At 35.1% G+C, this 27,386-nt stretch overlaps 1 protein-coding gene across 3 annotated transcripts in view; it reads left to right on the top strand.

Moving 5' to 3' along the window:
- KYNU (kynureninase) overlaps positions 1–27,386 on the top strand; it is a 101,795-nt gene that overhangs the window by 30,479 nt on the left and 43,930 nt on the right. For all 3 annotated transcript variants that reach the window (XM_036912739.2, XM_057505631.1, XM_057505632.1), the window contains exons 5-9: positions 7,433–7,494; positions 9,072–9,143; positions 10,311–10,385; positions 12,685–12,831; positions 27,068–27,166. In XM_036912739.2, the coding sequence (XP_036768634.2) occupies positions 7,433–7,494; positions 9,072–9,143; positions 10,311–10,385; positions 12,685–12,831; positions 27,068–27,166 (455 nt within the window). The remainder of the gene's footprint in view (positions 1–7,432; positions 7,495–9,071; positions 9,144–10,310; positions 10,386–12,684; positions 12,832–27,067; positions 27,167–27,386) is intronic.

The raw sequence follows: 27,386 nt of genomic DNA, 5'->3' as shown, positions 1-27,386 counted from the left end.
AGACTAATATTTACTCCTCAATGAAAAACACATGCACCATATTCATTTACAATGAAACAAATTTCATAAAAATCAACTTGAATAAAGTTTGTAAGATTTCATTACATTGCAAAATAAACACTAACCTTCACATCCTAAAGGCCGAAAATACCAATCATGTTTTGGCTCATTTCAATTTAATCCATGGTGATCCATTTAAAATTAGTCTGAGTGTTAAAAACAATATAGTCAATGCTGTTTTTTCATTTCTTATATGTTTCCTAAAGTGAGTTATATATATATTATATATTATATATATATTCATAATATTCATGATAGTTTTAAAAGATAACTGTGTTAACATTTTGAAAAAAATTTTTTTTGATTGACTTGAATATTCAGTATCACCTGAAATCTTTTGTGAAATTTAGGGTTTCAAAGAAGAAAAGTTTAATGATATTTAAAGATTTGGAAGTGTTACTTGGAAATATTTGGAGGATTTTGGAAAACCCTAACTTTCAAAATGCTTTTTCAAATCTCACTCCCTTATTGGGTGAAAGTGAAAAGAGCACTCTTGGGTTTTCTGTAAACCAGAAGCAGCCCTGTTATTAGGATTAGGTTGGCTTTTATTTTTTTCTTAAGATGGCAGGAAGTCCTGCCCTGTGTCCTACTTCATTTGATCAACAGGTTGATTGACAGCTCTAGGTTACATAATCTTTTTCTCAGTGAGCCGGCACCTTACCAGTAAGCACCTGAGCAAAGCCCACAGGGGGTCCAAAACCACAATGCTAATTAGATTTAGATGTTATTTTAATGAGGTGGGGTTACTTTCAGGCAAGGTCTTGAGACATTGCATGTGCCGTATAATCAGGAAAGCCCCTGTGGTCCTGGGCCTCGATCTAGGTGTCCTTGACTGTCTGAGCTTCCTGACAGCTAGGCATCCTTGACTGTGGAACTGGGAGTTAACGTTGGCCAGTGAGGAGTCTTTCTTGATGATGGGCTGGCTCCTTTCTCCTGCTTGTGTCTGACTGCCTATTCTACAAGATACTGCAGACTGCATAGCTTAAACAACAGAAATTTATTTTCTTATAGTACTTGATGGAACTAGAAGTTCAAAAACAAGGGCTTGTTTCTGGTTAGGCCTCTTCCTGGCTTGTAGGCAGCTGTCTTCTGTGTCCTCATATGCACCTTCCACTGTGCGCACTCAGAGAGTAGCAGATCTTTGGTGTCTCTCTCTCTTCTTATGAGGACACGAGTCCTATTGGATGAAGGCCTCACCCTATGACTTCATTTAACCTTTATGACCTCCTTATAGGTCCTGCCTCCTAGTGTAGTCACATTGAGCTTTAACATAAAAATTTTGGGAGAGCACACTTCAAATTATAACATGCTCCCTGGTGAAAGCAAAAAGGATTAAATAAATGTTTATCTACGTCTGCTCTAATAGCTCCCAGTATCTGTGCAGGAGACTGGAAAGGTCTAATCTGTTATTTGAACTACCTAAAGATTCTGGCATGAATTTTCCCAGGAAATGGCCCAGTAGGGTCCCCTTACAACAGGCCCCACCACATGCACAGAAGGAAGCACCCATGTTCACTATGCTACCAGGTCCACAGCCAGGTTCCAAACCTTAGCTAGGCTGCTCATGGCCAGAAATTCCAGAGACAAGTGTTGATTAAAAGGGAAGGTTGCTCTAGTCAGGAAGCCAGAAACTTGGAAAGATGATGGACTAGAGTGTCGAGGCCATCTCCAAAGTGTGGATCCAAGTGAGAGTGTTTTAAAGGGGAACTTCGAGAAGACAGGAAGGGGCTACCTACAGAATCAACAGTTAATCAATGGCTTGTCGCCTAGGAAGCTGTGTGCTTGGAAACTGCCTCAAGGATGCGATGTTGTTATCTGGGAGCTCCAGAGGGGCACTCCAGGCAAATTTCCTAAAACTCAGAAAGGTCTGGTTAGAGGGCAACACAGAAGTAACTTCTTGGCTTGTTGCAAAATGAAGTTAGGCTTTGTTAGAGCCTCTAACAAATAAAGCCCAAATTACCAGACTTCCAAGAAAAATCGATTTTTAGTTTATAAGCCATATGAACACGTTACCTATTTAAGATGTTGAAGAAAAAAAAACAACCCCCGTAGAAGGGTTGCAAGAGAGAACAAGCTCCATTTTCTGCTAGTCATTATTGAGTGACCATTATACCATATGCTTCTGTTTTATGTGGTTATATTATGGGATGAGAATATTGACTTCTAGTTTAAGATACAGATTAAGGACAAACTGAAAATGCTCCCTGCTATCACAAACATATAGTAATAGTAAAACGGAGAGGAGGAGAGGAGAGAGGTGAGGAGAGGAGAGGAGGGGAGGGGAGGGGAGGGGAGGGGAGGAAAGTAAATAGAAATCTCTATAGATAAGAAATATAGCTGTTGGTGAAGAAAGGAGCAGTTGGAAACCTGGAAGCATAGTATTTTGGGGGCAGCACGTGGACCCAGGCCAAGTGAGTGGGGCCTTAGGAACCCGGGGCAAATATGTACAGCTCTGAATGCCTAAAGTCAGGACCCAAAACCAGAATATTTGTTAGCCAGGGCAGATGGATGAGAACATACTATCTCCTGTCATACCAGTCAGGGTCTTGGGAACACAGAGAACTTGATCAGGCTATCAGCACGACCTAGAGGAAAGCATTCTGATGGAGGGAATTAACACCTGAACAATCCTGGGATGCATTAAAGGTGTGTTTAATAGTTGTTTAATGTTATTTCATTTGTGTTCATTTTTTAGAAGCCAACTAAATTAAATCTAATGTTGGACATGTGACACAAAAACCTGAAAAACTCCTGGATTAATTTGACCTAAGCATATATGTTTTCTTTAGCTGTGGATTGCCCTTTTCTGCATTAGGTTTGCTTTAGAACATAAACTGCATTCTAATACTCTTACTTTGCGCTTAATATTTATCATCGTCTGAAGAGGAGTTAGGATGTTTGTATATAATCCAGGGAAGTGGGAAGGTGATATTATTTCATGATAATTATCTATGAAGCCAGTAAACCCTGCAAAAAGATATCCTTTGACCATTTAAAAGTTTATAGTTCTATTGCAACTTATTAAATATGCAGGTGTTGTGTTGCCCAGCAGATGAATGCATGTTACAATGATCACCAAATTTTCAAAACAGCCACCTATCATTGTTGTTAGTAAGGAAAATGAAAAGAACAACAACTAAATATTTAGATTTATTTAGAAAAATTAAACGATTGAGCTTAAAAAATTTGTAAAGAATATTTATCAATTCTAACCTTAGGGATTTTTGTATGTCTTTGAGATACCATACAAAGTTATAACATGTATAATTTAATACACTTAATTGTTTCTGTGGCTTTGTCCTTGAATATTACATTAATTACATTATAGAAATTTGATCCTGATATAGGATATTGTGTAATGACAAGTCCAATCTCATATCCGAGCGGGTGAGTTAATGGCAAAGGGCATGAGAGACACAAGGAAAGACTTGGAGATGCCATATGAGATAGGAGGGTTTATTGGGACTTAGGTGCAGGGAGTTCAGGAGCAGGCTGCTGGACACGAGGTTGGCCGCCACTATCTTGGGCAGGGAGGGAACTGCTTATGTGGGGTAAAGGAACAGACACTACATGCTGCCAAAGAGGGTAAATGATTTATGACTGTACTACATGTTCTCTTGTGTGACTAGCATCCCAAGGAGTGAAACCTTTGGTGCATTCCAGTAAGATGTGACCATCAAAAAGGCCTGGATTTTGGCCAGCCCTAAGCCACCAAATACCAAACATATGGCCCAAAGATGGAAAATAGACATGGTTATTCTAGGGTAAAAAGTTACAAGCAGGCACTGTTTGTCCCGACAGATGTAAAAGATAATCATCTCTTGAAATGAGCAAAGCCATTTTTGTAGACATGAAACTCAAACAGTATATATATTATTATTTTGCACATATATGTTTATATGTATACCTATGTATACATATATATCTTCCCAAAGTCTCAAGCCTTAAATGACAAATGTCTTGTCATATTTCATTTGAAATACTGTCAGTGAATGAAGATGATTTTCATTTTAGTGAATATCTTATTAAATGTCGGTTTGATGCCCTTCAATTCATGTTTTATCAGGAGAAATGTTTCCACCATTTTTGTTGACCAAAGGAATATGATGACAGTCTACAAAAGTGTATTATTATGAGCAATAGATTAAAAGCTTGGTACTTATTTAAGAATTTCAGTTAACTATTTTCCCCTAATTATTTTTAAAATTGTATTATGTAAGTCAAATTGAAAAATGAATGAGTTCAGTCTGTTTGCTTTATCCTGAACAGATTCTTTCAGAAGGTATTTGTATGTCTTTATTCTATTTGTAGCAAATCCCATACAGGTTCTCTTTTCACCTTGGTTACTAAGACGTTCTGAGAAAATTTGGTCAAGTTTAAAGTGGCAAAAACATTGATTAGCTTCTGTGTTGTTTCTCATCTACATATGTTGTACTCTATTGCTGTTTTTTATCATTCTCCCTCATATTGTAATACAAGGAACCCCAAATCCTCTTTGGAAATAGATGTTGTATAAATCACAAAATAATTAAAATACTTATGTGGTAACTGAATTAAAGAGTGGCAGAAGTCAAATGTATTTTTGTTCACTCTCTAGGCTATCCAAATGTGTCATGAACAAGCAGACTAGTTGTGTATTTGTATTTAGATAAAGGATAAAGAAAAGGAACAAAGAAAAACAACTTGAAAGAATTTCAGTTTGCTTTAAAAGAAGATATTTATTTATTATGAAATACTGATGATATTGAAATAGAAGTGCAAATGTTGGTTTCAGAAATACAATTCGAAATGACAGGTTAAGTAGGCAAATTTTCTTTTGAAAATACTGCAAAAAATCAGCCTGATTTGTGGTCCTTTGATGTGGAGAACTCTTGATTCTTCTAGTGCCTTTCGGTTATATTTGGAATAAACATTTCTGTTAAACCTCTGAAGCTTCAGTATTTGCATCATCCTCAGATAAACGTGTTCATGTACAACTGTTAAATTGACTTACAAAGCTCAGTAGTTGGTGAAGAGACGGGGTTGAGAAGCGTTTGGCTGAATTTGAAGTTTTCTAATATAGGATCATTTTTGTGCATGTGAATAGACCGATTATTCAAGTCAGTGGGGATTATTTACAGAGAAGTGATCTGAGTATTACTATACCCTGGAAAGTGAGGGGAGGAAAACACAGTGCCAGTGTGTGTCTAGATTAATTCAGCCCAGCACATCTAACTCATGGCATCCCATATAAGAAAAATTTTAGGTGATCCAAAATGAACACTGTAGTGTTTGGAGGGCTACAGTATCCAAGGAATCTAATCATTTTAATCTGAATGTAATTTCTAAGAGAAAATGATAGGTCTGATTTTCTATAGAAAGTTGCTCTCTATTTCTGCCTCATCCATTTCATTGGTTTCATTTTGTGATGACTAACTTATGTATTGTTTTTTCTTCCTTTGTTTTATTCTCATTACAGTCTCACAAATGTTTCTCTTTCTACCAATTCTGGTCTCTCTTTATATTACTGGGCCTTCCTTTCCTTCTACTCTCACTGACAAAATATTGTTTATTGAAATAAATGATTTTCAGAAAAGATGTAGAGAAATAGCTAACAAGGAGTTTAGGATAATATCAAATTAGACAGCCTAGATAATGTTTTATTTTAGAAACAACTGCATACCATGATGTAAAGAAACAAATATAATAAAGTTGGCAGCATTTCTTTTACCATGTTTCAAAGAGATTTTTGTATCGTCAGAGAAGACCTATGCCACTGGATGCAACATAGGTTATTGTAATCATATCTAGTGTGTTGAGGATAAGTTTTATTTATTGCTAAGAATGTAAAATGAGATTGCTCTGATTGCTTCTTGACCTCTGGTACTATTCATCTTACAATGACCAGCGGGACATCTTTTAACACCCACCAGTTGTTGGCCAACTTTACTCATCAAATGGAGAAATCCATGTGCTAAATGTAGCACGTTTTTCTTGACTTGGTGAAGACACAGGCTCTTCCTCAAACTCTTGTGTTGAAATATAAATTCCTAAGTTGTATACTTATTTCCAGTAGCATCCCCTCAAGTGAACTTATCCTGAAATCTACATATTAATTATATTAATTATTCCACTTGCTGTTTATTCTTTTAAAATTGGATTCTATCAGAAGTATCTCTTTGGATATGATATTTGGGACTTGTACTATACATTTTCTCTAACATCTAGTAAAGCCTTGCAGACGTTAAGGCTGTGGGTAAAATTGCAATATTTCCAGAATCTCTCCCCTGGCTTTAGTGTATCTCCATACAAGTGTTGTTTCCAAGGGGTGGAGAGAAGTAGTCCATCTCCATATCAATAGGCAGTTACATGGGTAAGGGAAGGCTTATCTGGACCAGAGAGGTTGGTTGGCTTCTTCTGCAGCCTAGTCGTGAGAGGCACGGGAGAGCAGAAGTGGACTGTCTGTAAAAAATAAATGGGTTTCTCCCACTTTATTTCTCCCTTTGATTGATTTTGGTTACAAAGGTATTTTGCCCCCCCAGTTGTTACAAGGCATGTAGCCCATTTTTCTCAGTCAAAGAAAAAACATCCTGTTACAAAGGTCTAATTGCCTTTAAGAGACATCGTAAGAATGAAAAATCAGGAAAGTATTATTATTGTTGTTATTATGCTCTGAGCTCTTGAAAATACAAAGTATGCTTTGTCTCTAGGTCTGCTTCTAATGTCCAAACTCTCGTTAAAAAAGAATTAAATCAGGTTATGATTGTGTGGTGGATATCTTAATTTTATATGTTTTCTCCATCAGATAATACTTTTATGTATTATATCTCAGTGTGTATGAATAAACCACAGAGTTACTTAGGTCTTTGTATTTTGCTTCCTAGCTCTTTTGTCTTATAAACTATTATATACATCACTGTGATAATCCTGGATTATGTTTGGCCAAGGTGCCTTCTTTTATGAAAGGTGCATTTTAATTTGACGTTAGAAACAATCAGCTTTAAAAATGTGATTGGCCTTCATTTCTTTTCAGATTCCATTTGGAGATACATTACCACAAAAATGTACTGTGTGGGAATTTGGCAAACTAGCTAGTAATAGGATAAATCATTTTTAGTTTACAGGAATAAGGAAATGCTTCATTATTTTGTTGCTATTGTTTACTTTATCCAAAAGAAAATACAATTTTTTAGTTAGTGAAGTACATGTGAGTACATATAGCTTTTGATAAAGTGAGTCAAGTGGGAAAACTTTCACTTCTTTGTGATGACACATCAAATATGCCCTTATCTTTAAAAACATTAAGGATGAAAGAATGAAGCCTCCCTTTGTTTTTCTAAGCATCTTTTAGCACTAACAGAAAAATCTAAATTATGATGTATTTGCTTCTCAGGAGCAAAAGAGAGAGAAGTAGTCCTAATGAATGGTTTGACTGTTAATTTACATCTTTTACTGGTAAGTTTCCTTTCCCACCAATGTTTAGTATACCCTCATTTACAGAATCTGACATTTTTCTATCTTTAATTCATGAGCATCTGGTGGTTTACTTATTAAAAATAAGTTGTGAGGTTATTTTGGTTTTTACCAGGAAATGCTGGACCATGAGAGAATGGCTTCTCTATAAGCATGGGAGTGTTGACTCTTGCAAAAAGCATCAGAAAAAATGAATAGTTCTCAGAACATAAGCCATAAGGGTCACAGTGGGTAAAAAAACAAAAACGCTTGCAGGCATGCAAAACAATGATGGACAGATGCTAGCAAACACTGAGCTTTGCAGAAAGATAGTTCTCCAATATGCTGGACTTTAATAGGATAGGATAATGGGGTCGGTGTTTTTGTATATTAATTATGAGGGAGTAGGTTAAAAAGAATTAGAAAATAAAACTAAATTGGAGAAAATTTAATACCATAAATGAGTTACTGTGTTTAAAGTGCTTCATTTATCCTAAGTGCTTAATAAATATGTATACCTAAAATATCAGATATATTCTTGATTTGGAATATGATGCCTATAATAACTGCTTGATGCTTTAAATATCTTTAATTTCATTTTCAAGTGAATTTTGAAAACATGTTTACATGGCCAAGATATACAGTGTATATACTGATATTTTAATAAAATGGAGAAAGGATTGTTAAATATGCCCAAAGGAACATGTTTACATGTATGTTAAGTATGATGCCAAATAGCATTGCTTTAAGTTCATACACCATTGGGTTCAATTCCCAGGTAAGTTATATAATGTCTGTTTGACTTCGGACAAGATTTTTGGCATTTCTAAGTTTAATTTTCCCCTCTGTAAAAATGAGGACACTAATACCTACCTCATAGGTATGTATGAAGGTAAAATGTGATAATAGGTGAACATTGCTTTAGCGTCGTGGACAATGATCAACATACAATTAAGTAAAGCAATCATTTTCATTATTACTGTTAGTCAGTATTTATTCTCTAGGAACTGTGGGGAGAAATGAAGGTTCCCACTGAACAAATGAGCTACTTCTCCCTGGTGACCCTAGAAATGTCAAATGTTCCATGTAGGGCTGAGGTACTTTTAGTTAGACATAAATGAAATCCCATAAAATAATACAGCAGTGGACATTTTATGTAGTAGAAACCAAAGCAATAGTCTAAGATAAATCAGAATAAATAAGACAGACATAGAACATATTTCAATCTTACAATAGAGAAATTACCATTAAATGCATTGGGAAGATCATTTCTCAATGATCTTTTAAATTAAAAGTCAATTAAAATTTAAGTAAAATTTGAGAATTTGTTTTTATCTAGTCCACATTTTCTCCCAAATTTGCTTTTCCATTGATAAACTTAATAAGCCAATACCTTTTTCTTCTTTATAATTCACTGGAAACAAGGTTAATTGGAAAAGCTACCCTTGACACACATCTAGATGTGTAATTAATTAATGCCTTTAAAATGCTGGAGATTATAAAATGAAAGCATGGTATAAAATGAACAAATGTTTAAATTGTGCACTAATGTGTTTCTCAAAAAATCCATTTTGTTGCAGTTGTCATTTTTTAAGCCTACACCAAAACGATATAAAATTGTTTTAGAAGCCAAAGCCTTCCCTTCGGATCATGTAAGTATATTTAAATTCTTTCTCCTCTTCCTAGAGGAGCCTATCGTTTGACTTGAATGTTTATTCACTAGTCTTTTCCAAGTACCCTTCCAATAAAAAAAGATCTGTCAAATGCTTTTGATTTAGGCCTTTTTTAATAGATTGTAGCTTTATTTCTTTTGTTCAAGCAAAGCATGTGTTAAGGGAAGAAAGGACCGAATAGAACATTGATTTATTAGTCTTTTTAAGATGTTGAGCAAACCACTGGTTTAAATCAAGTGCAGTTATAAATGTTTTATTAATTCTTGTTGCTGTTTTATGAAGTCAAATCAATACATACCCCATTGCTTAACTCTTTAGCTACGTAGAATAGGAATATAAACTTTTTCCATTTGTTTCATACCATGCTAACATAACTATTGGTACCTTATTATTGAGAAAATATTTATTAAAAGTTAAAAATATTACTTGTGGTTCATTTAAAAAGTGATGCTACTTTATCAGAAATCTGTTGATAAGAAATTTGATGGTTCCAGACACACAGAGAAAGCATATTATATATTTTAGTTTTAGTGATAGAGAAACTTGATGAAGGTCTTTATGTTATCACTGTTAACTATTCTAGCCCACATCTTGTAAGTCATTAAATTATGTCCAAATTAATAGCCATTTCCTTATTATAAAGGATCAAGACCCTAATATTTTGAAAAAATTCATGGTCCCTATAGTGGCTTGTTCCCATTCATTTCTTGCATTCTCAATGAAGGGAACTTTTTGGTGTTCTTTCTTTTTACTAGCTTACTCTTTCTAAGTTAAGCCATTTCTCTAATGCGTGGTCAGGCATTAACAAGTCCACACTATTCGTTCTGGTTCTTTTGCAAACTCTGACTTTGACTTAGATTAGGTAACTTAATATCTTATCCTAAAAAATCTCTTGTAGCTCTCTAAAGTCTAGATGACCATTTATGTTTCCATCCATCTCTAAGTGTTTCGAGCAGTGTCCAGATTCTGGCATGCACACTGTATTAAGAGTTATTCTCTGATGTGCTCTGTTTAGTTACTTTTAACCTTGACCTTAGATTTTATAGAGTAGTAGGTTTTTATTGTTGCTTTATTATTTCTTTTCAGAGTTTTTTAATGTACTTCTGAGTATTGGATTTGATTTAATAAATCATCTTTCTTTTCCAGTATGCTATTGAGTCACAGCTTCAACTTCACAATCTTAATGTTGAGAAAAGTATGCGGATTATAAATCCAAGAGAGGTATATGAAAAAGAGAAAGAAATATTCATCATGCTTCTATTTAGTATTGATGTTTTTCTTCATCAGCCTCAAAGGTTTATCATCTTCATTACTTTAGTGGAAATTTCAAGAAAATATGAAAGACCTATACTTCTGTTACTATTAGGTCACTTTGCTTAAAATGGAGAATTAACTCAGAAGTGTATTTATTTTCATTTTTCAAGGGTTAGTCATAAGCAAACTGTTTTCCTGTTAATACCACTGGAGTCTGCAATATTCTTCAGTGGGGATGGGAGTAGATGGCAAATTGCATATATCATTTTCAATATCAAATGTCATTGCCTGTGGATGCCATTAAAATCATGTTAAAGACTGGTGATTTATTGAAGCTGAATGATGCTTATCTTTTATGTCACCCCTTAATCAAGCACTGGGGTATAAAAAAGGGACATGGTATAACAGAAAGGGCTTAGACTTTATAGCCTGGCTAATACCCTCCAGAGAAATCCCTGGCTCACCAATTTACTGGGTAAGGGATTTTGAGAAAGTTACTTTATCTCCTTGAAATTCCTTTATATTTGAACAGGTAACAAAGGAAATACCTAATCAGGTTTGACATAAATTCAAGATCTAAAATACTGTACACTTTACTTTAATAGAGATATAAGGCTAAAGTGTATAGACTTTGACATATAAACACTGCAACTTGTATAATTTGGCAACAAGAGAGCCATACAGAATAAATTTTAGGTTTTACAATTGATGCTCTCAGGCTGGTAAGCCACTGTTTGAACAATTATTTCTTTCAACTCTGAATACTTTGAGAAATTTAAATCTACTCCATTCACTTCTATTTGCTAACATGCAATAAATTAACAAAAGAGAAAATTCTCACACCTCTGAAAGAATGTTACATGTATGATACATAAATTGCTAATTTCTAGCAAAGATTAACATAGTCACTATGTTAAAAGTGATAAATTTTGTGGAGGCTCATGAATTAATCATAATCTTGGGAACATTACAACATTAATAGATTAGAGCTAATCAGCATAAGACAGGACTATATCCTAATATTAAGAAACATATTTCTAATTTGCTTAATACTAATTCTTTAAAGAAATAAATTTTTGTTATATATAGTACTTTCCTTACTCTTTTTTTGAAATTATGGTGGACAAACCATATTAGATTCTTCTTAGAAAAAGAGAGTTTTGGTTTATCATGTTATTAATTCTACTCAGAATTTTTCTTAAAATTATTTATATACTTCTCTTTACATATAAAGTATACATCAATTAATAATTCAGATATATTAGTATCCATACTGTTTTTTATAGATTCCCATTTTGTAAATAAATTTCAGGCTTCTAGTAGAAACTAGAGCATGTATTATATTTATGATATATATGAGAAACATGAGACACAAGAATTGGCAAATAGCAAGAATCACAAAAAATTAAAAATAAGATGTAGAAACTACATGCAGACCTTAATGAGTTTCCCCCAAATATTAATGCAGATAATGATGCTTTGACCTCAAAATTATGTCAGATTTAGCACTCGAGAAAATTCATGAAGGTTTTGTAAACAGACTAAAATTGTTAGGATATAAACATGTGCTTTGTTTAGCTGATTATTCCCACTACTCAAGTTGTTTGCAAGACCAAATCTAACTTTATTCACAATTTTACTAAATGCCAATCGCTAATACTACGTGGGGAGATACAAGGGAAAATAACTGATAATATTGAGGATGGTAGATCTTTTTCTTCACTTTGGGGCTTGATCTTTAGACTGGTAAGGGAGAGATTTTACTCTTCAATTAATAGAAAATTCTGGTTTAGGTTATACTCAGATGAGAGATGCATAAGTAGGATATTTAGGGAAAAAATTACGTGATATCAGATTAATAAGTGAAATGCTAATTTCCAAAAAAATTTCCACTTAATATATCATAGACTTCTTGTACTTTCTGGTATTTTATTGAATGGGAAAAAGGAGGAAACAATTTACAGGCATACAAGTAGTAAAGATTGATTGAAAAATTGAAGAATAAATCAAACAAGTAAGACTTTGCAAAGACACTTTATAAGCCTTATTTTTTTTTTTACTATTTTATTGCTATTTCTTAAAAATAACAAAACACATACTGAATTGCTGCTCTCTTGCCGGAGTTTTGAAGACAACTGATCTGAAAAAAATTTACCTTTGATTGTTCTTATGGTGGGAAAGATCTCAAGGTGAATTTTAAATTGGGATATATGAAGTGACAAATGTATTTTGGTGGCTATGATGTAACTTGTGCCTTACGTCCTAGGGGGAAGAAACCTTGAGACTAGAGGATATCCTTGAAGTAATCGAAAAGGAAGGAGACTCAATTGCAGTGATCCTGTTCAGTGGGCTGCACTTTTACACAGGACAGTTCTTTAATATACCTGCCATCACAAAAGCTGGGCAAGCAAAGGTATGCACATCATTCCTTCCTCCCCACCTTGCTCAAAGCATATTCCAACTGCATTTCTAGTGAAACACCTTTGTGTTTCTGTAAAATTATTTAAAGATTTTCAAAAAAGAGTAAGTCTTATGTCAAACAAAAAATCTATACTTCCTTTGCTTTAGGCATCTCTATTTAAAACTCTTTTTGTCACTTCTGTGATCACACCTCCTTCCTAAGCATCTGCTCTCCCAATGTTTGCCTGTAATCAGCAGGACAGGTGAACTTCCAGGTGATGTCATTGGTACTGAGCTGCTCATGAGCAGGAAGCAGACAGAATACTTAGGATGGTAACCACCTGCTAGGACTCCTAGAAACTCTGGTGGCCCTCTGTTATCCTATACCTCAGTTTAAATATTGTTCAGTTCTCATTTAACCCTAGGTACCTGAAGAAGGAGAGCTGCAAAATAAAAGTATGTCAGTAGTTAGAATTTTGTACAGTTTACCTTAAGAAAGCCGTTTGGTTCCTGAGAATCTTGAGAAATTATTACACTGCCTATAGCAAGACCTTTTCCCTACATACTACTAAATCACACTCAAATTGCTTACTATTTTGAATTTGTGTCTCTTGATATCAATATTTGTAAAAAACTGTTTTTAGTATTTGTTTGCCTGAAAAAAGAAATTAGAATGACATTCAATAGTTAACAATTTGTATTTCAATCACTTAAAAAAACATTCTGTTTGAGTCAGCAATGAAGTCAAGTATTTAAAAAGGTTGACAATCAAATTTTATTCTGAACATTAATAAGTTATGGGATTAATATATGTGTGAGGGGCTAGTTAATATATTCAGTTATTGAATCTAATGACTAGAACTAATGAAGAGAAATTTAGCACCATTATCAGGAGTCTCTACTTACAACTGGTCTGATGGATAACTCTGGAAGTGGTACATTACAAAAGATATAAAGATAATGTCTTCTTAATTTAGATATTAAATGCTAAGCACCAAAATAAAGGAAAGCCAATAAAAAAAATCGTGTTTTAAATTGTTATGCTATTATTCAGCAGTCCCTGACCCCCTTAGTATACATGCAAGTCTCATTACCCTTCATAGAAATGAGGCTGGAAGATAGATAAGAAAACCATGGTTTTGGAATCACACAGGTTCAAACCTTGGCTGGGTTATGTAATTGCTTTATGATCTCAGCTAGTTTACTTGACTTTTCTGAGTCTCTTTTCCAGTGTTAATTTGCTTGGGAAAACTGGACAACTACATGCAACAGAATGAAGCTGGACCACTTTCTTATATCATGTAAAAAAATAAACTCAACATGAATTATAGACTTAAATATAAGACTGGAAACCATAAAACTCCTAGGAGAAAACACAGTCAGTAAGCTCCTGGACATTGGTCTGAGCAATAATTTTTTGTATCCATATTCTCAGGGAAGGCAACAAAAGCAAAAATAAACAAATGGGAAACTATGCCAAACTTAAAAGCTCTTTTACACAGGAAGTCATCAGCAAAAGCCAGACAACCTGCTGAATGGGAGAATATATTTGCAAATGATTTGCAAATAATCAATTAGGGGTTACTATCCAAAATAAATAAATAACTCATGCAAGTCAATATCACAATCAAATTAAAATATGGGAAGAGGACCTGAATAGATATTTCTTTAAAGAAGTTACACAGAAGGCCAACAGACACATGAAATATTACTCAGCATTGCTAATCATCAGAGAAATGTATATCTAAATCACCTCACACCTGTTAGAATAACTATTATAACAAGAAATAACAAGTGTTGACCAGGATGTGGAGAAAAGGGAACCCTTGTACTGTTTGGGGTATGCAAATTGGTATAACCACTAGGGAAAACAGTATGGAGGTTAATCAGAAAAATTAAAAATAGAACTACCATATGACCTAGCATTCCCAAATGTCATATTTTCTGTTTCCATGCTTGTATCTTACCTTTCTCTGTTATAATTCCCATATGTAAAGATTTTGTTCCTCCACCCCAGTTCAACCACTATCTGTTTCACTTGTTGCAACCTGCCCTAGAGATTTGTTTTGTTTAACCTTCTTTGTTTATGCCAGCATAGTATATTTTTTAAAAAATTATCATATGCCAACAGCAAAAGATCAAGATATTTCATAAAGAAATTTTCATAGATATGTCAAAGATTTTCATAATTTCAAACATGAAAAATAAGTTTGGCAGCACTGGACCATCATTCCTGTTGGATAATGAGTGGCAAGGCCAAGTAACAGCTCTGCCCATTAGATGGGACTTGGGCTCTTCATCACAACTCCTACGTTTACCTATAGACGCACCTTGGAGATATTTTGGATTTGGTTCCAGACTACTTTAATAAAGAGAACTCACATTAAAGCTAGTCAAATGAAATTTTTGGTTTCCCAGTGTATATCAAAGTTATGTTTACACTATACTGTAGTTTATTAAGTGTGCAATAGTATCATGTCTAAAGAAAAGCAATGTATATAACTTAATTAAGAATATTGCTAAAAAATGCTAACCATTCTCAGGGCTTTCAGGGAGCTGTAATATTTTTCCTAGTGGAGAATCTTGCCTCTTGCCTCAGTTGTGATGACTGCTAACTAGTCAAGATGGTGGTAGCTGAAGGTTGGAAGAGCTGTGGAAATTTCTTAAAAAAAGAAAATAATGAATTTGCTGCATTGACTGACTCTTCCTTCACAAAAGATTTCTCTGTAGAATATAATGTTGTTTGGATAGCATACGACCCTCAACAGAACATCTTTCAAAATTGGAGTCAATCCTTTTAAAGCCTGCTACTGCTTTGTTGGCTAAGTTTAGGCAATTTAGATACTTTGCTCTCTTTTAAAACAAGACCTTTACAAGCTTCTTCACCAGGAGTAGATTCCATCTCAGTCTCAGGAAACTACCTTCTTTGCTCATCCATAAGAAACAAGTCTTCATCTACTTAAATTTTATCATAAAACAGTGGCATTCTATCACATCTTCAGGCTCTACTTCTAATCCTAGTTCTCCTGTTATTTCCACCACACCAGTAGTTTACTTCCTCCACAGAAGTCATAACCTGAGAGTCATCCATGAGGGTTGGAACCAACTTCTTCCAAACTCTTACTAATCTTTTGATCTCTTCCCATGAATCATAACATTCTTCAAGACATCGAGAATGGAGAAAACTTTCCAGAAGGTTTTTAATTTGCTTTGTCCAGATCCATCAGAAGAGTCACTATCTATGGCAGCTATAGCCTTACAAAATGTATTTCCTAAATAATGAGACTTGAAAGTAGAAATAACTCTTCAATCCATGGGCTGAAGAATGGATGTTGGGTTACCAGGCATGAAAAAAACATTAATCTCATTGCCCATCTCCATCAGAGATCTGGTGTGACCAGGTTCATTGTCAGTAAGCAGTAATATTTTGAAAGGAATCTTATTCTCTGAGTGGTAGTTCCCAATAGTGGACTTAAAATAGTCATTAAACCATGTTGTAAACAGAATTGCTGTCATCCAAGCTTTCTTGTTCCATTGATAGAGCATGAGCACAGTTTATTTAGCATAATTCTAAAGGATCCTAGGATTTTGAGAGTAGCCAATGAGCATTGGCTTCAATTTAACTCACCAGTTGCATTCTCTCCAAACAAGAAAATAGTCCTGTCCTTTGAAGCTTTGAAGCAAGGCATTGACTTCTCCTCTCTAACTATGAAAGTGCTAGAAGACATCTTCTTCCAACAGAAGACTGCTTTCTCTACACTGAGATTTTGTTGCTTAGTGTGGCTACCTTCATTAAATATCTTAGCTAGATCTTCTGAATTAACTTGCTGCAGTTTCTCCATGAAGCACTCCATGGAGTAAAACATAACAAGTGTGAGGTTCTTTCCTCAAACCTCACGAATCAACCTCTGCTAGTTTCCAGCTTTTCTTCTGCAGCTTCCTCATCTTTCTCACCCTTCATAAAACTGGAGAGAGTTAGGGCCGTGTTCTGGATTAGGCTTTGGCTTAAGGGAATATTGTGGCTGATTTGATCTTCTATCCAGACCACTCAAACTTTCTCCATGTCAGCAATAAGGCTTTGCTTTCTTACCATTTGTACATTCACTGAAGTAGCACTTTTAATTTCCTTCAAGAAATTTCCTTTGCATTCACAACTTGGCTAACTGGTGCAAAAGTTATATAGCATTTAGCCTCTCTTGGCTTTCAATGTGTCTTCCTCACGAAGCTTAACCATTTCCAGATTTTGATTAACAGTGAGAGACATGCAACTCTTCCTTTCCCTTGAACACCTACAGGCCATTGTAAGGTTATTAATTGGCCTAATTTAAATGTTGTGTCTCAGAAAATAGGGAGGCCTGAGGAGGAAAGAGATGGGAGAATGGCTAGTTGGTGGAGAAGGCAAAACACATATAACATTTATCAATTAAGTTCACTGTTTCATATGGTCATGGCTTGTGGTAACCTCAAAACAATTATAGTGGTAACATCAAAGGTCACTGGTCACAGATCACCATAACAGATATATTAATAACAACAGAGTTTGAAATATCATGCATTTTACCAAAATGTGACACAGAGACGTGAAGTAAGCAAATGTTTTTGGAAAAACTGCTCAATGCAGTGTTGCCACAAAACTTCACTTTATAAAAAAATGTAATAATATTGTGCAAAGTACATAAAGTGAAGTGCCATAAAATGAGGGGTGCATATATTGACCCCAGCACTGAAACAGAGTGACAGCTGGCATATAGCTTTATGCTTACTTTGCAGTTTTCTTGCAGTAACCGGTAAAGTAAAATATTTCTTACAGGTCCAACATATATTTCTGGACTTCCTGTAGAAAGATGAGTGTGAAGTTCTTGACTTTGATCATTAAAATTTTTTCTCCTCTGTGTCAAGCTAAATCTATATCTTCCTGTTGTATTTCCATAGCATGTTGGAAAATGTATAATTGGCCACCTTTCACACTATCATGTAATTATTTTTACACCTATCTTACCTCTCAAATTTGGGAAGCTTATGTCAGTATAGTGTTCAGTGACTGATAGAAGGTGGGTTACCTACAAATTTCACAGACTCATGCTAGTGCTTTGTACAAAGTCAGTTACCTTTAAGTGCATACTTGTTTGGCCAGTGAATGAAAAAGTGTGTATACTCAGTAGGAATAGATCAGGCTAATTTTATAGATCACATATTTCATAAAAAGCATAACTGTGTTCACATTTTAAAAGAACCAGTAACTTCTGAAGAATTACTTATAACGGTTAATTACTTTAAAAAACAAAACACAATTGTAAATTTTGAGGTCTTCTTCAAATTCCATTTCTTTTCTTCAACACACTTAAGACATGCAGGCTGCTCCATTAAGTCCTTAAAAATTAAATGAACTAAATTAAGCATGAAAAATTACCTTGAGCTATTTTTCTCATCTTGGGTATCTGAAGTAAATCAAATGAACTGTATTTTTTGTAAAGTCCTTGCCAACTGGAGAAAGACTCTAGAAGGGTACTACTCAATTTGTATTATGTTTTCCCTTCGGTTTTGTACTTAGTTCTGACAATAAACAGAGAAGGCAATCACTGTTGCCTCCAGTAAAAGAAATAGCTGAAATTTTCTCTTGAAAGCACACTCCTTGTTTTAATAAGACATTTTCACCTTCAAATTACACAATGCTTTAGGGTCTCAAGATCTTTTTGATTTTCCTCTCTATCAAATCTGTTACTCTTTTCCTCCATATAGTTATTAGCTCCACCTTATACTTCATAATTGACATATTTCCCTTAAATATCATTAGCAAAACGTTCCCATGTTCCCTACCTCCTATTTCTTATCTCTGGATTTGCTATTCACCAATATCCACTTTAAGAAAGCTGGGCTAAAAGGATGAATCTAGTTTCTGCTCTTGTGCTTTGTACAAATGTGAATAATAACAGGTACTCTTGATGGCCTACTGTGTTTTTGGAATCTGAGATGTAGTATTTCCAATCCTCTTAGCCCCCCTACCAATAAGCTTTTACCAGGGTCTAGGTGATGAGAAGCTGAGTCTGAGAGAGGTTATTAAGCACTTGCCCAAGGCGTCTTAGCCAGCCAGTAAAAGCGAGGTTTAGAGTCTAGCTCTGGCCAATACCCCAAACCCCTTTCCACTCTGCTGTCTCCTTTAATATATTTAAACCAATCACGTAATGGCAAAGAAGTCTCAACATTTGGAAAAGCCCAAGAAAATACAGTTAGTCCTCCTTTCTTGGGAACATTCTTATTCTTTTCTTAGTGTCTTTAGAGTTATGTCATTGTTTCTCCAGTTCAGAGAACATTGAAAACCCACCATTTTTACTTGGTTTCTTGATGTCAAGGATAGGATCAGAATTATTGCTGAACAAAGACTTGGCTCAATGCCAGAATTCAATAGTTCCTGTCTTAGAACTTCAAACCCATTTTCCCCACCTGCTCTGTTTAAGAGGCCCCAAGCACTGATCCTCACAGCTTCTTCTGGTGGATCTCTCAGGCAGTTGCTCCACTGGCAGTAGCTCTCACCAATCATGGCCCCATTGTCGCTCCTGTTAGTAGCTCTTTAGGGGCTTTAGAAGTGTTTCCAGGAATTGTCCTTCTAATGAAGAGAGCTTGCAAACCCCTGTAGGACCAGGAAACTGACCTATGTGACACTGCAGAGAATTTTAGTGGGAATCCACTGAGCTCTCTAATGGCAGCTGAGCTGCAGAGCACTTTCAAAAATTCCATTGTTTCAGAGGTATGCTGACCCCTTACTTTATGTCAGACTCTGATTTATGAGAGAAAGAGAGACAGAGAGAATAGAGAGTAAGATAAAACCCATCACCTCTGTTTTTAAGGAGGTCAAAATTAGATACGGTACAGACATTGAAACAGCAAACTGCTTTAGACTATTAAGTGCTTGATAAAGGTTAAAACAAGTCCACTGAAGGGTCTTAGAAAAAACAATACAGTCTGACCCCACAAAAAGTAGAGTTTTGCATGCTCCAATTCATTTTACTTTAATATTACGCCAAAACCATATACTGTAAATCAACTCCAGGAGAACAGTCGGATAGTGTAGGAGACACATTCCCATTCAAGTTCAGAAGCTGCCGTTTCCTCCAGGTATCCATTCACATACTTAGGAGACCGAACTGTGGTCCAAGATATTATTATCAGTGTTTCCCATAAGGTACCTGGCCAGCTATGCAAATCATATTGCTAGAACAGTTCTGGAGCTTAGAAAAAGAGTAACTTGGGTTACATATTAATTTCAAAAATCGTAAAGGCTCCTTACCCTGTGACATAATTAGAGCTTAGGAAGGCCTCCAAAGATGAGATAGGGGTGGCCATCTTCAACACCTGAGTAGTTTTACATCCCCTGTTCAGGAATCTAGGGCTTCCCTCTGAAGACAGACTCCCTGGCTCACTTGTGTCCATCCCTGTCTTTCCAACTTCCCATCCCCTGTCACATTACTTTTCCAACAGGATCTTTTCTTCATATTTTCCTTTAAGGCAACTATAACTATAAGCTACTATACTTTTTTAAAAACATGAAGTTATAGCTTGATATAAGTGGGTAGTAAAATCTTATTATGGTATTACTCTCATTTGCACAGGTGACTCATAGATACACTCCATTTTTGCTTTTTAGCTTACCCTTGAATCTAAACCAGATTTTTAAATCACCAAGTGAAAACGCTCATTTTAATATCATTTTGATTTCAAATTAAAGGTGCCCATCTTGAATGAATTCCTTGATTTCTGTGCACACACTTTCTCATGAAACTTTCCTGAGCCAAACTCTCTCTTATTGGATTTCTTATCTTTTAAAGCCTTAAGCTTTCTAAAAACTCCCAAGTAGAGTCAGAGCTCCCCAAATTCCTAGCATTAGCCCATGTGAGAGGCACAGAAGGATGTTCACTTTATCAGAGCTTGTCTCCTTTGTGCACACATATTGGCATAAATACCATCAATAGTTCTAGGACAATGGAGGAATTTTGTTAATCAACTTCTCGGGGTTATTTCTGATAGCATCCTTCTCTAAACACTTGCAACCTTTTCTTCCCTCCCCGTTTCCCTTTTTTTCCCTCCCAGTTCCTGTTTGCAGCTGAGCTTTGACATGAGAATTTAGAACTGGTTTTCAGGTAGCTAGCTTTTTGGATGGAATATTGTATGTATTTTTTTTCTGCAGTACTTAGTGGTTATTCATTTTTTTTCTGGTTTCATATAGCATCTATAAAAGTCCCAGGACTAAACAACTTTGAGTAGCATTCGGGTTCTTCCCCCTACAGAAAATTTTAAGTTTTGATTTTCCTTGCCGTAGTACTTGATTTCTAAAAAGATTTCCCTGCAGCCTCCCTTAGAAGACTGTGTCTTATCCCTTATTTGTGTGTTATCCTCATTGTGTATTGTTTTATTAGGGAGGAACTACTATTTTCATTAAACTATTGGTATAAATAAATAAAAGCTTACCATACAACTTCAAAAAATAGTATATAGCTGTATTAAATAAATTTTGAAGGAAATTGTGATACAGATAACTTATTGACCTTAAGTACAGGGTGAACATTATATAAGAAATAATGCTTAGTTCCTGCTTGTAATCACAGAGTTGGATAAAAAAGAAAAGTGAGGATATTTGAAGACCATATAAATTTAGGCTAGATAAAAAAAAAAGACTTTCAGAATATACTTACAGAGAATAATGGAGTGACCTTTTATAGAGATTTTTACTGGGTATTATTTGTTTTTCACTTAGCATCTATGTATGCTTTTGAATCATAGTACATAAATGAATTTTGGAAAGTTAAGTACCTCAAGGCTGTGTCAAGAAACCTCACCTGCTTTCATCCTCCCCTTGATTCCCATCTTCCCTTAGTACTGCTCAGCAGCTCCCTAACTATGAGCTTCTTGGGAAAATCCCAAGATCAGAGCTAACTAGCCAATCTGTAATTGTTAAGCCACCATTTGTCGTTCACACCATCTGTATGGAGTTAACCCCCCCCAACACACACACACACACACACACACACACACACACACACACACACACACACACACTTCCATAAACTTCTATTTTTCTGTTCATTTTCTTCAAATTTTACCATCAGTTTTCTGTTTAAGGAAATGGTGTCCACATTTTTAGCACTGTGGTTCTTTGATGATTTTCTGTGACTTTTCTACCAAACCAGGAGTGAAGTTCAGAATACTTAAAGACCTGGTCGGTATGGTGTGGATGCTGTAGCTCCTACATACAGCCACAGGAAGATCACACTCCCATCACGGTACCTAATACTCGCCTTGAAGGGATGTATAGGCACCTGTAATATACCTACCAGGGTGTTAGTGCCACTGCCAAGGGCATCCACTGGAGATGAGACCCACACTGAACAGTATGTATGCATGGCCGCAGGCAAGCTGACAGTTACCTTATGGGAACCTCCATAGGACCATGGGTCTTGCAAGCAGGGGTGGGTACTCAGTGGCTCAAGACAAAGGCTATTTACCTGCCTTAATTGTTTTATTGCTTTAATAATTATATAAGCATTCCAATACATGCCAGCTATCAGCTCTGTGTATAGCCACAAATATCTTAACATAATTTTTATACACACATATCTTATATACTTTTTATACCAAATCTACTACTTATTGGTGGTCTTCATAATTTATAGGGTTTTTTTGGTGAAGAAGGAACAAACTAATAATATTAGTTCAAAGGCAATCTGTTCCAGATTGAATCAATTAAGTTATCACAACATAAATGCTATGAGGGAAAAAAATCAAGCTGTACTATTCCATTTTTCTTTTAATAAACAAACAAATAATGAATCAAACTTGAGAGACAGTGAGCTAGGTCATCACATGGTAATCTCAGCACAGACCATGTGTGTAATATTATTTCACTGGTTAAAAAAATAATTTAGTATTGTGCTAGTGAAAATGGTAAGCACAAAAGCATATGATATTCCCTGTTTTATTGACAGGGATTTTGAGCATATTTTAAACTACTGCTAAGTGCCCAAGAAACTGCATTTTGAAAGATGCCAAGTCTGAATTAATACCTCATGCTCCAAATTTGTCACAGAAACAAAGGACCTCAAATAATGTTCTTTTAAAATTTAACATCTTTATTCTGTTAAAATTTAACGTATTTATTTACCAAGATATGACTTTATTATTTGTTCACTTATTCATCTATTTATTCAACAGTTATTTGAGTTCATATTGTGTTAAAGTGTAAGACAGTAGAATTGGAAATTTGCTGCAAGAGATCTATGCAAACAGGACTGTAAGAAGAGAGGGAGGAGTGGAATCTTCCCATGGAAGTTGCCCTGTGATCAAAATCTTAACTACCCAGAAAATGGGGAGGGAAAGAATGCTCCAGAGGGAAAGGTTTGGACAGATAGAGGAAGGAAGGTATGGAGCACCTGAGACAGGGAAGCTGGAAAGGATTAGGTCATAAAGGTCCTCAAAAACCTCAAAAACCACACCAAGGAAAATGAGTGACATTCTGAAGACACAGAGGGTTCTTTGAAGGGATGCAGAGAGTCTTATAATCACGTGTGATTTAGGAGGTTCACTGGAGGAAGGCAGGCTGAAAGTATTCACAATGGACCACAGCAATAGTGTGGGGATTGCCCACAGGCGAGGTGGCATGGTGGCCGAACCACTGCTACGCTGGAATGTGGTTGTGTAAATATGCGTGTAAGCCCTTGGGGGTGATTTTAATAAAAATATATTGAAGTGTACTTGATTTTTTTTTAATGCATATAAAGTAAGCACAAGTGTGGAGTTTATGTGTTTACCTATTCTTATTATTTTACCTGCATTTATGGGTAAAATAATTAAAATACTAACTGGATGTCTCGAGATGTTTTAGAAAACTATTTGCTTCTTTAAAAATTTTTAAGATGCTGCCACCTAGTGAATTTTATATAAAATCACTTTGTAACAATTTCATTCAAATTTGTATATTCTGGTCCTTTCCTTGAGACAGTTATATTTTAATAATTTATGTTTTCTGCCACCACTGGGAAAGAACTATACATGCGTTAAAACATTGTAGAAGCCCCCTGTGATGTTTTGATGTGGTACCACAGATGTGACCGCAGGGCTTTTAATAACAGATAATGGGGTGAAGTTTCAAAGTTTCTTCATTGTACCAGTCTTTATAAATAATTGATAATAAAATAAAAGTCTACCTTTTCTATTCCTTGACTTTCCTAAGGAAAGGTGATTTGCAAAAACATGTCTGTGAAAAGTTGAGTTCTAAAAATTGCTTCATAAAAAGAAATCATTGGTTTAATTTGAAATGGTGGTGAGAAAAAAAGAGGATGTCAAATTCAGAACTTTTTTCCCAAATAGATTTGCAGTATTAAGTGTACTTTAAAGTAGAAGCAAATGTGTTTGTGTATATGTGTGTATCTACTGAAGCTATTAAATATTATTCTGCAAACCTGGGTTTTGATAACCTCTAAATCTGAATAGAGATAATTGTATTTTTTCCTATCATTACCACAACTTATGTTAGCATGGATCATCTATTGTATTTTTATGACATGTATTGCTCATTTGTATGTGTGTGTGTGAGAAACAAAGCACAAATCCTTGACTCTCTCTCAAAAAAAAAGAATCAGTTATATAGTTCTTGTAAGAACTTTTTATTTTATGAGATGCTAGTTCTGACAAATTATAATGAATAAGGTTTCTAATTAACTGACTCTTCAATATGTTGAGTTTTCCTTATGGGAATTAATATAATAGATTAAGAGTCAGTAAACCTTTTCTATAATGGGGGTGAGATCATAAATTATTTAGATTTTGTCAGCCACATGGTCTCTGTTGCAACTACTCAATTCTCTTGCAAAATACATAGACATTATTAAACAAATAAGACTAGTTGTGTTCAATTAAAACTCTGTTTACTAAAAACAAATCATAGCTTCCATCCTTTGCTCCTAGAGAAAGTACTTGTAATAACAGTTTGGGTTATTTGTTCCTGAGGTGTTCAAACAATCTAAAATTGGTCCCTCTCCAATTATTTACTTCAAAAACTTTTACTGATAGATGTGTTTCTTCAAACTTGCAGGAAATCTACAGTTTTGAGAATGTAATAGTATATGTGCACTTAGTACACTAACAATAAGACTCAGAGGTAAAACATTTTCACAAAGTGAACCATTACCACAATCTAATGATTATTTTTTTCTTTTCTAATTCATGCATATACAAAGTTTTCTTAATGTGGAATAAATACTACATTCTCTAAGTAAAACTTTTAATATTTTTGATATGCAGATAGCTAAATGACTTTGATGGTAAGTCATAAAATTAGAAAGTTTCTACTCGGGCACAATTTGGGTAATGTATCACTACTCCAGGTGGTCTCTGGGAACTTAGTGGAAACAGTTTAGTTTTTAAAACACTGAATTTTACTAGGCAGACTACAAAACATTGGAAACCATACAAGTAAGTAACTAAAAGACAGAATAGAGTTAGTAAGTGGCTGTTAGGGTCTCCAGTCAATATGCAGGGACAACACAGTGTAGAGTCAAAAATATCATTGCTATAGATGGTCTTTCTGTCAGCTGATTTGGGCCAGACTTTGTGTAGGGATCTTGCCAGTCTCCCCTGAGCTCACTCATGCATCTCTGGCCAACTAAGGGGTGGTGGGGAGAGCAGCTGATCCAGACTTAGCTCAGGTGAAGATGACTCTCATATACATTTTTTTCATCTTCCTTCTGGGCCAGAAGGTTGGCCCAAGCAAGCCCTTCTGACAGAACTGGCAGGGAGCAACAGAGAGAGCAAGCCTAACCACTCAAGTGCTTTGGAAATTCTGCCTCTATTACATACGCTAACATTCCACTGGTCAAATAAGTCACCAGGCTTATACCACTGGAAGAGACATGCATACAAGTTCCATGACAAAGGACATGTATACAAGAAGGGACAAAGAATCAGAACCATTAAGGCAATTTACCACAGCCTGTACATAATTTAACTGATTAAATTAAATGTGAACATAATGTGGGGTTAAGTGATAAACTGAAAACTGTAAACTCTTTCAGATTAGTAGGATTCACTAAAGCAGCAGTTCTCAAACTTTTTACACTCTTGAATTTCTTTGAGGACCCCAAGAGGTTTTGATACTGTGTTTATATCTATCTATACTTACTGTACTGTAATTTTAAAAAATTTAATGTATTTATTTATTTCAAATAACAATAACAAACCTATTATGCATTAACATGACTAATGTATTATTAGGGAAACAAAAGTATATTTTCTAAAACGAACAGAAAATGATTTGTATTTGTCAAATCACTTTACTGTTTGGCTTAATAGAAGACAGGTACTTATTTTTTAATACCTGCTTCTGCATTCAAATCTCTTTATTTTATTGTTTTGTGAAGCATAGGAAGAAAATTTGTGCTCATGCAGATATTAGTTGGAAAAAGTAGAAGTAGTTTAATAGCCTTTTCAGTTAATAGTGAGTATTCTTTGATACTGTACCAGACTTTGGCAAATGAGAACTTCTTGGCAATTGTGGTGCAGAATGTGAAAACAAATCACTGAACTTTTCTGTACTTTGTTACATTAAAATCAACTGGTTGATTCTGCATTTTAAATAGATCTTTTGTCTGTGTGTGACATGTAACACATGTAACCTCTTATGAAGGTTTCACATGAAAAACAATGTGGTCATTATATTCACCCATATTATCTAGTCACCCCCATACCCCATTGCAATCACTGCCCATAGTGTAGTAAGATGATGCAGAGTCACTATTGACCTTCTCTGTGCTACACTCTCTTCCCCATGATGCTCCCCACACCAAGATGTGGTACATATACACAATGGAATACTATCAAGGATATTTTTAAGTGAAATTATCTTTTCATTCCCCTGCAACTTTGGCTTTAACAGGCAATGACTGCTAGCACAATTTGGTGCTGCTGCCCTGACTTGTGCTGAGGTGCCAACAGTTTTACCCATCACTGCTTTTGCATTGTGAGTGCAACTGTCAACACAGTGAAGAAGGCAAAGAAAGTTTTCACATTATGAAAATTGCTTTGACCTGAAAAGGGTCTTAGAAATGCCCCAGGTTTCGTGGTTCACAATTTGTGAATAATTGCACCAAAGGATGGACCATATTTATGACATAGAGTTTGTCAGATTTTCTTAAAGATATTTTTCTACTTACTAATTCTAATCACTAAGTAAATTCAAAACTTGTTATTATGTTTGTCCCCAGGGTTGTTTTGTTGGCTTTGATCTAGCACATGCAGTTGGAAATGTTGAACTCCATTTACATGACTGGGGAGTTGATTTTGCCTGCTGGTGCTCCTACAAGGTACAAACTAGTTAATATATTTGCATCGTTTTATTGCACATGGACATTAATCTAAATGTAAAACTAGATCGGTGGCCAATTTTGACTATTTGAACTACTTTCTTCCATTTCTTTCATTACTGTATTTTCCAATTTTAGTTAGCCGTGGAGTCACATGTTAGAATAAATAATATGATACATAATTAAATTCTTGAATTTTCATCCACTAAAGAGTACTTAC

This window comes from Manis pentadactyla, chromosome 8, assembly GCF_030020395.1.
Source record: "Manis pentadactyla isolate mManPen7 chromosome 8, mManPen7.hap1, whole genome shotgun sequence".
NCBI lineage: Eukaryota > Metazoa > Chordata > Mammalia > Pholidota > Manidae > Manis > Manis pentadactyla.
The sequence above is the reverse complement of the archived record's forward strand: the minus strand, read 5'-3'. Positions and strand labels throughout refer to the sequence as shown.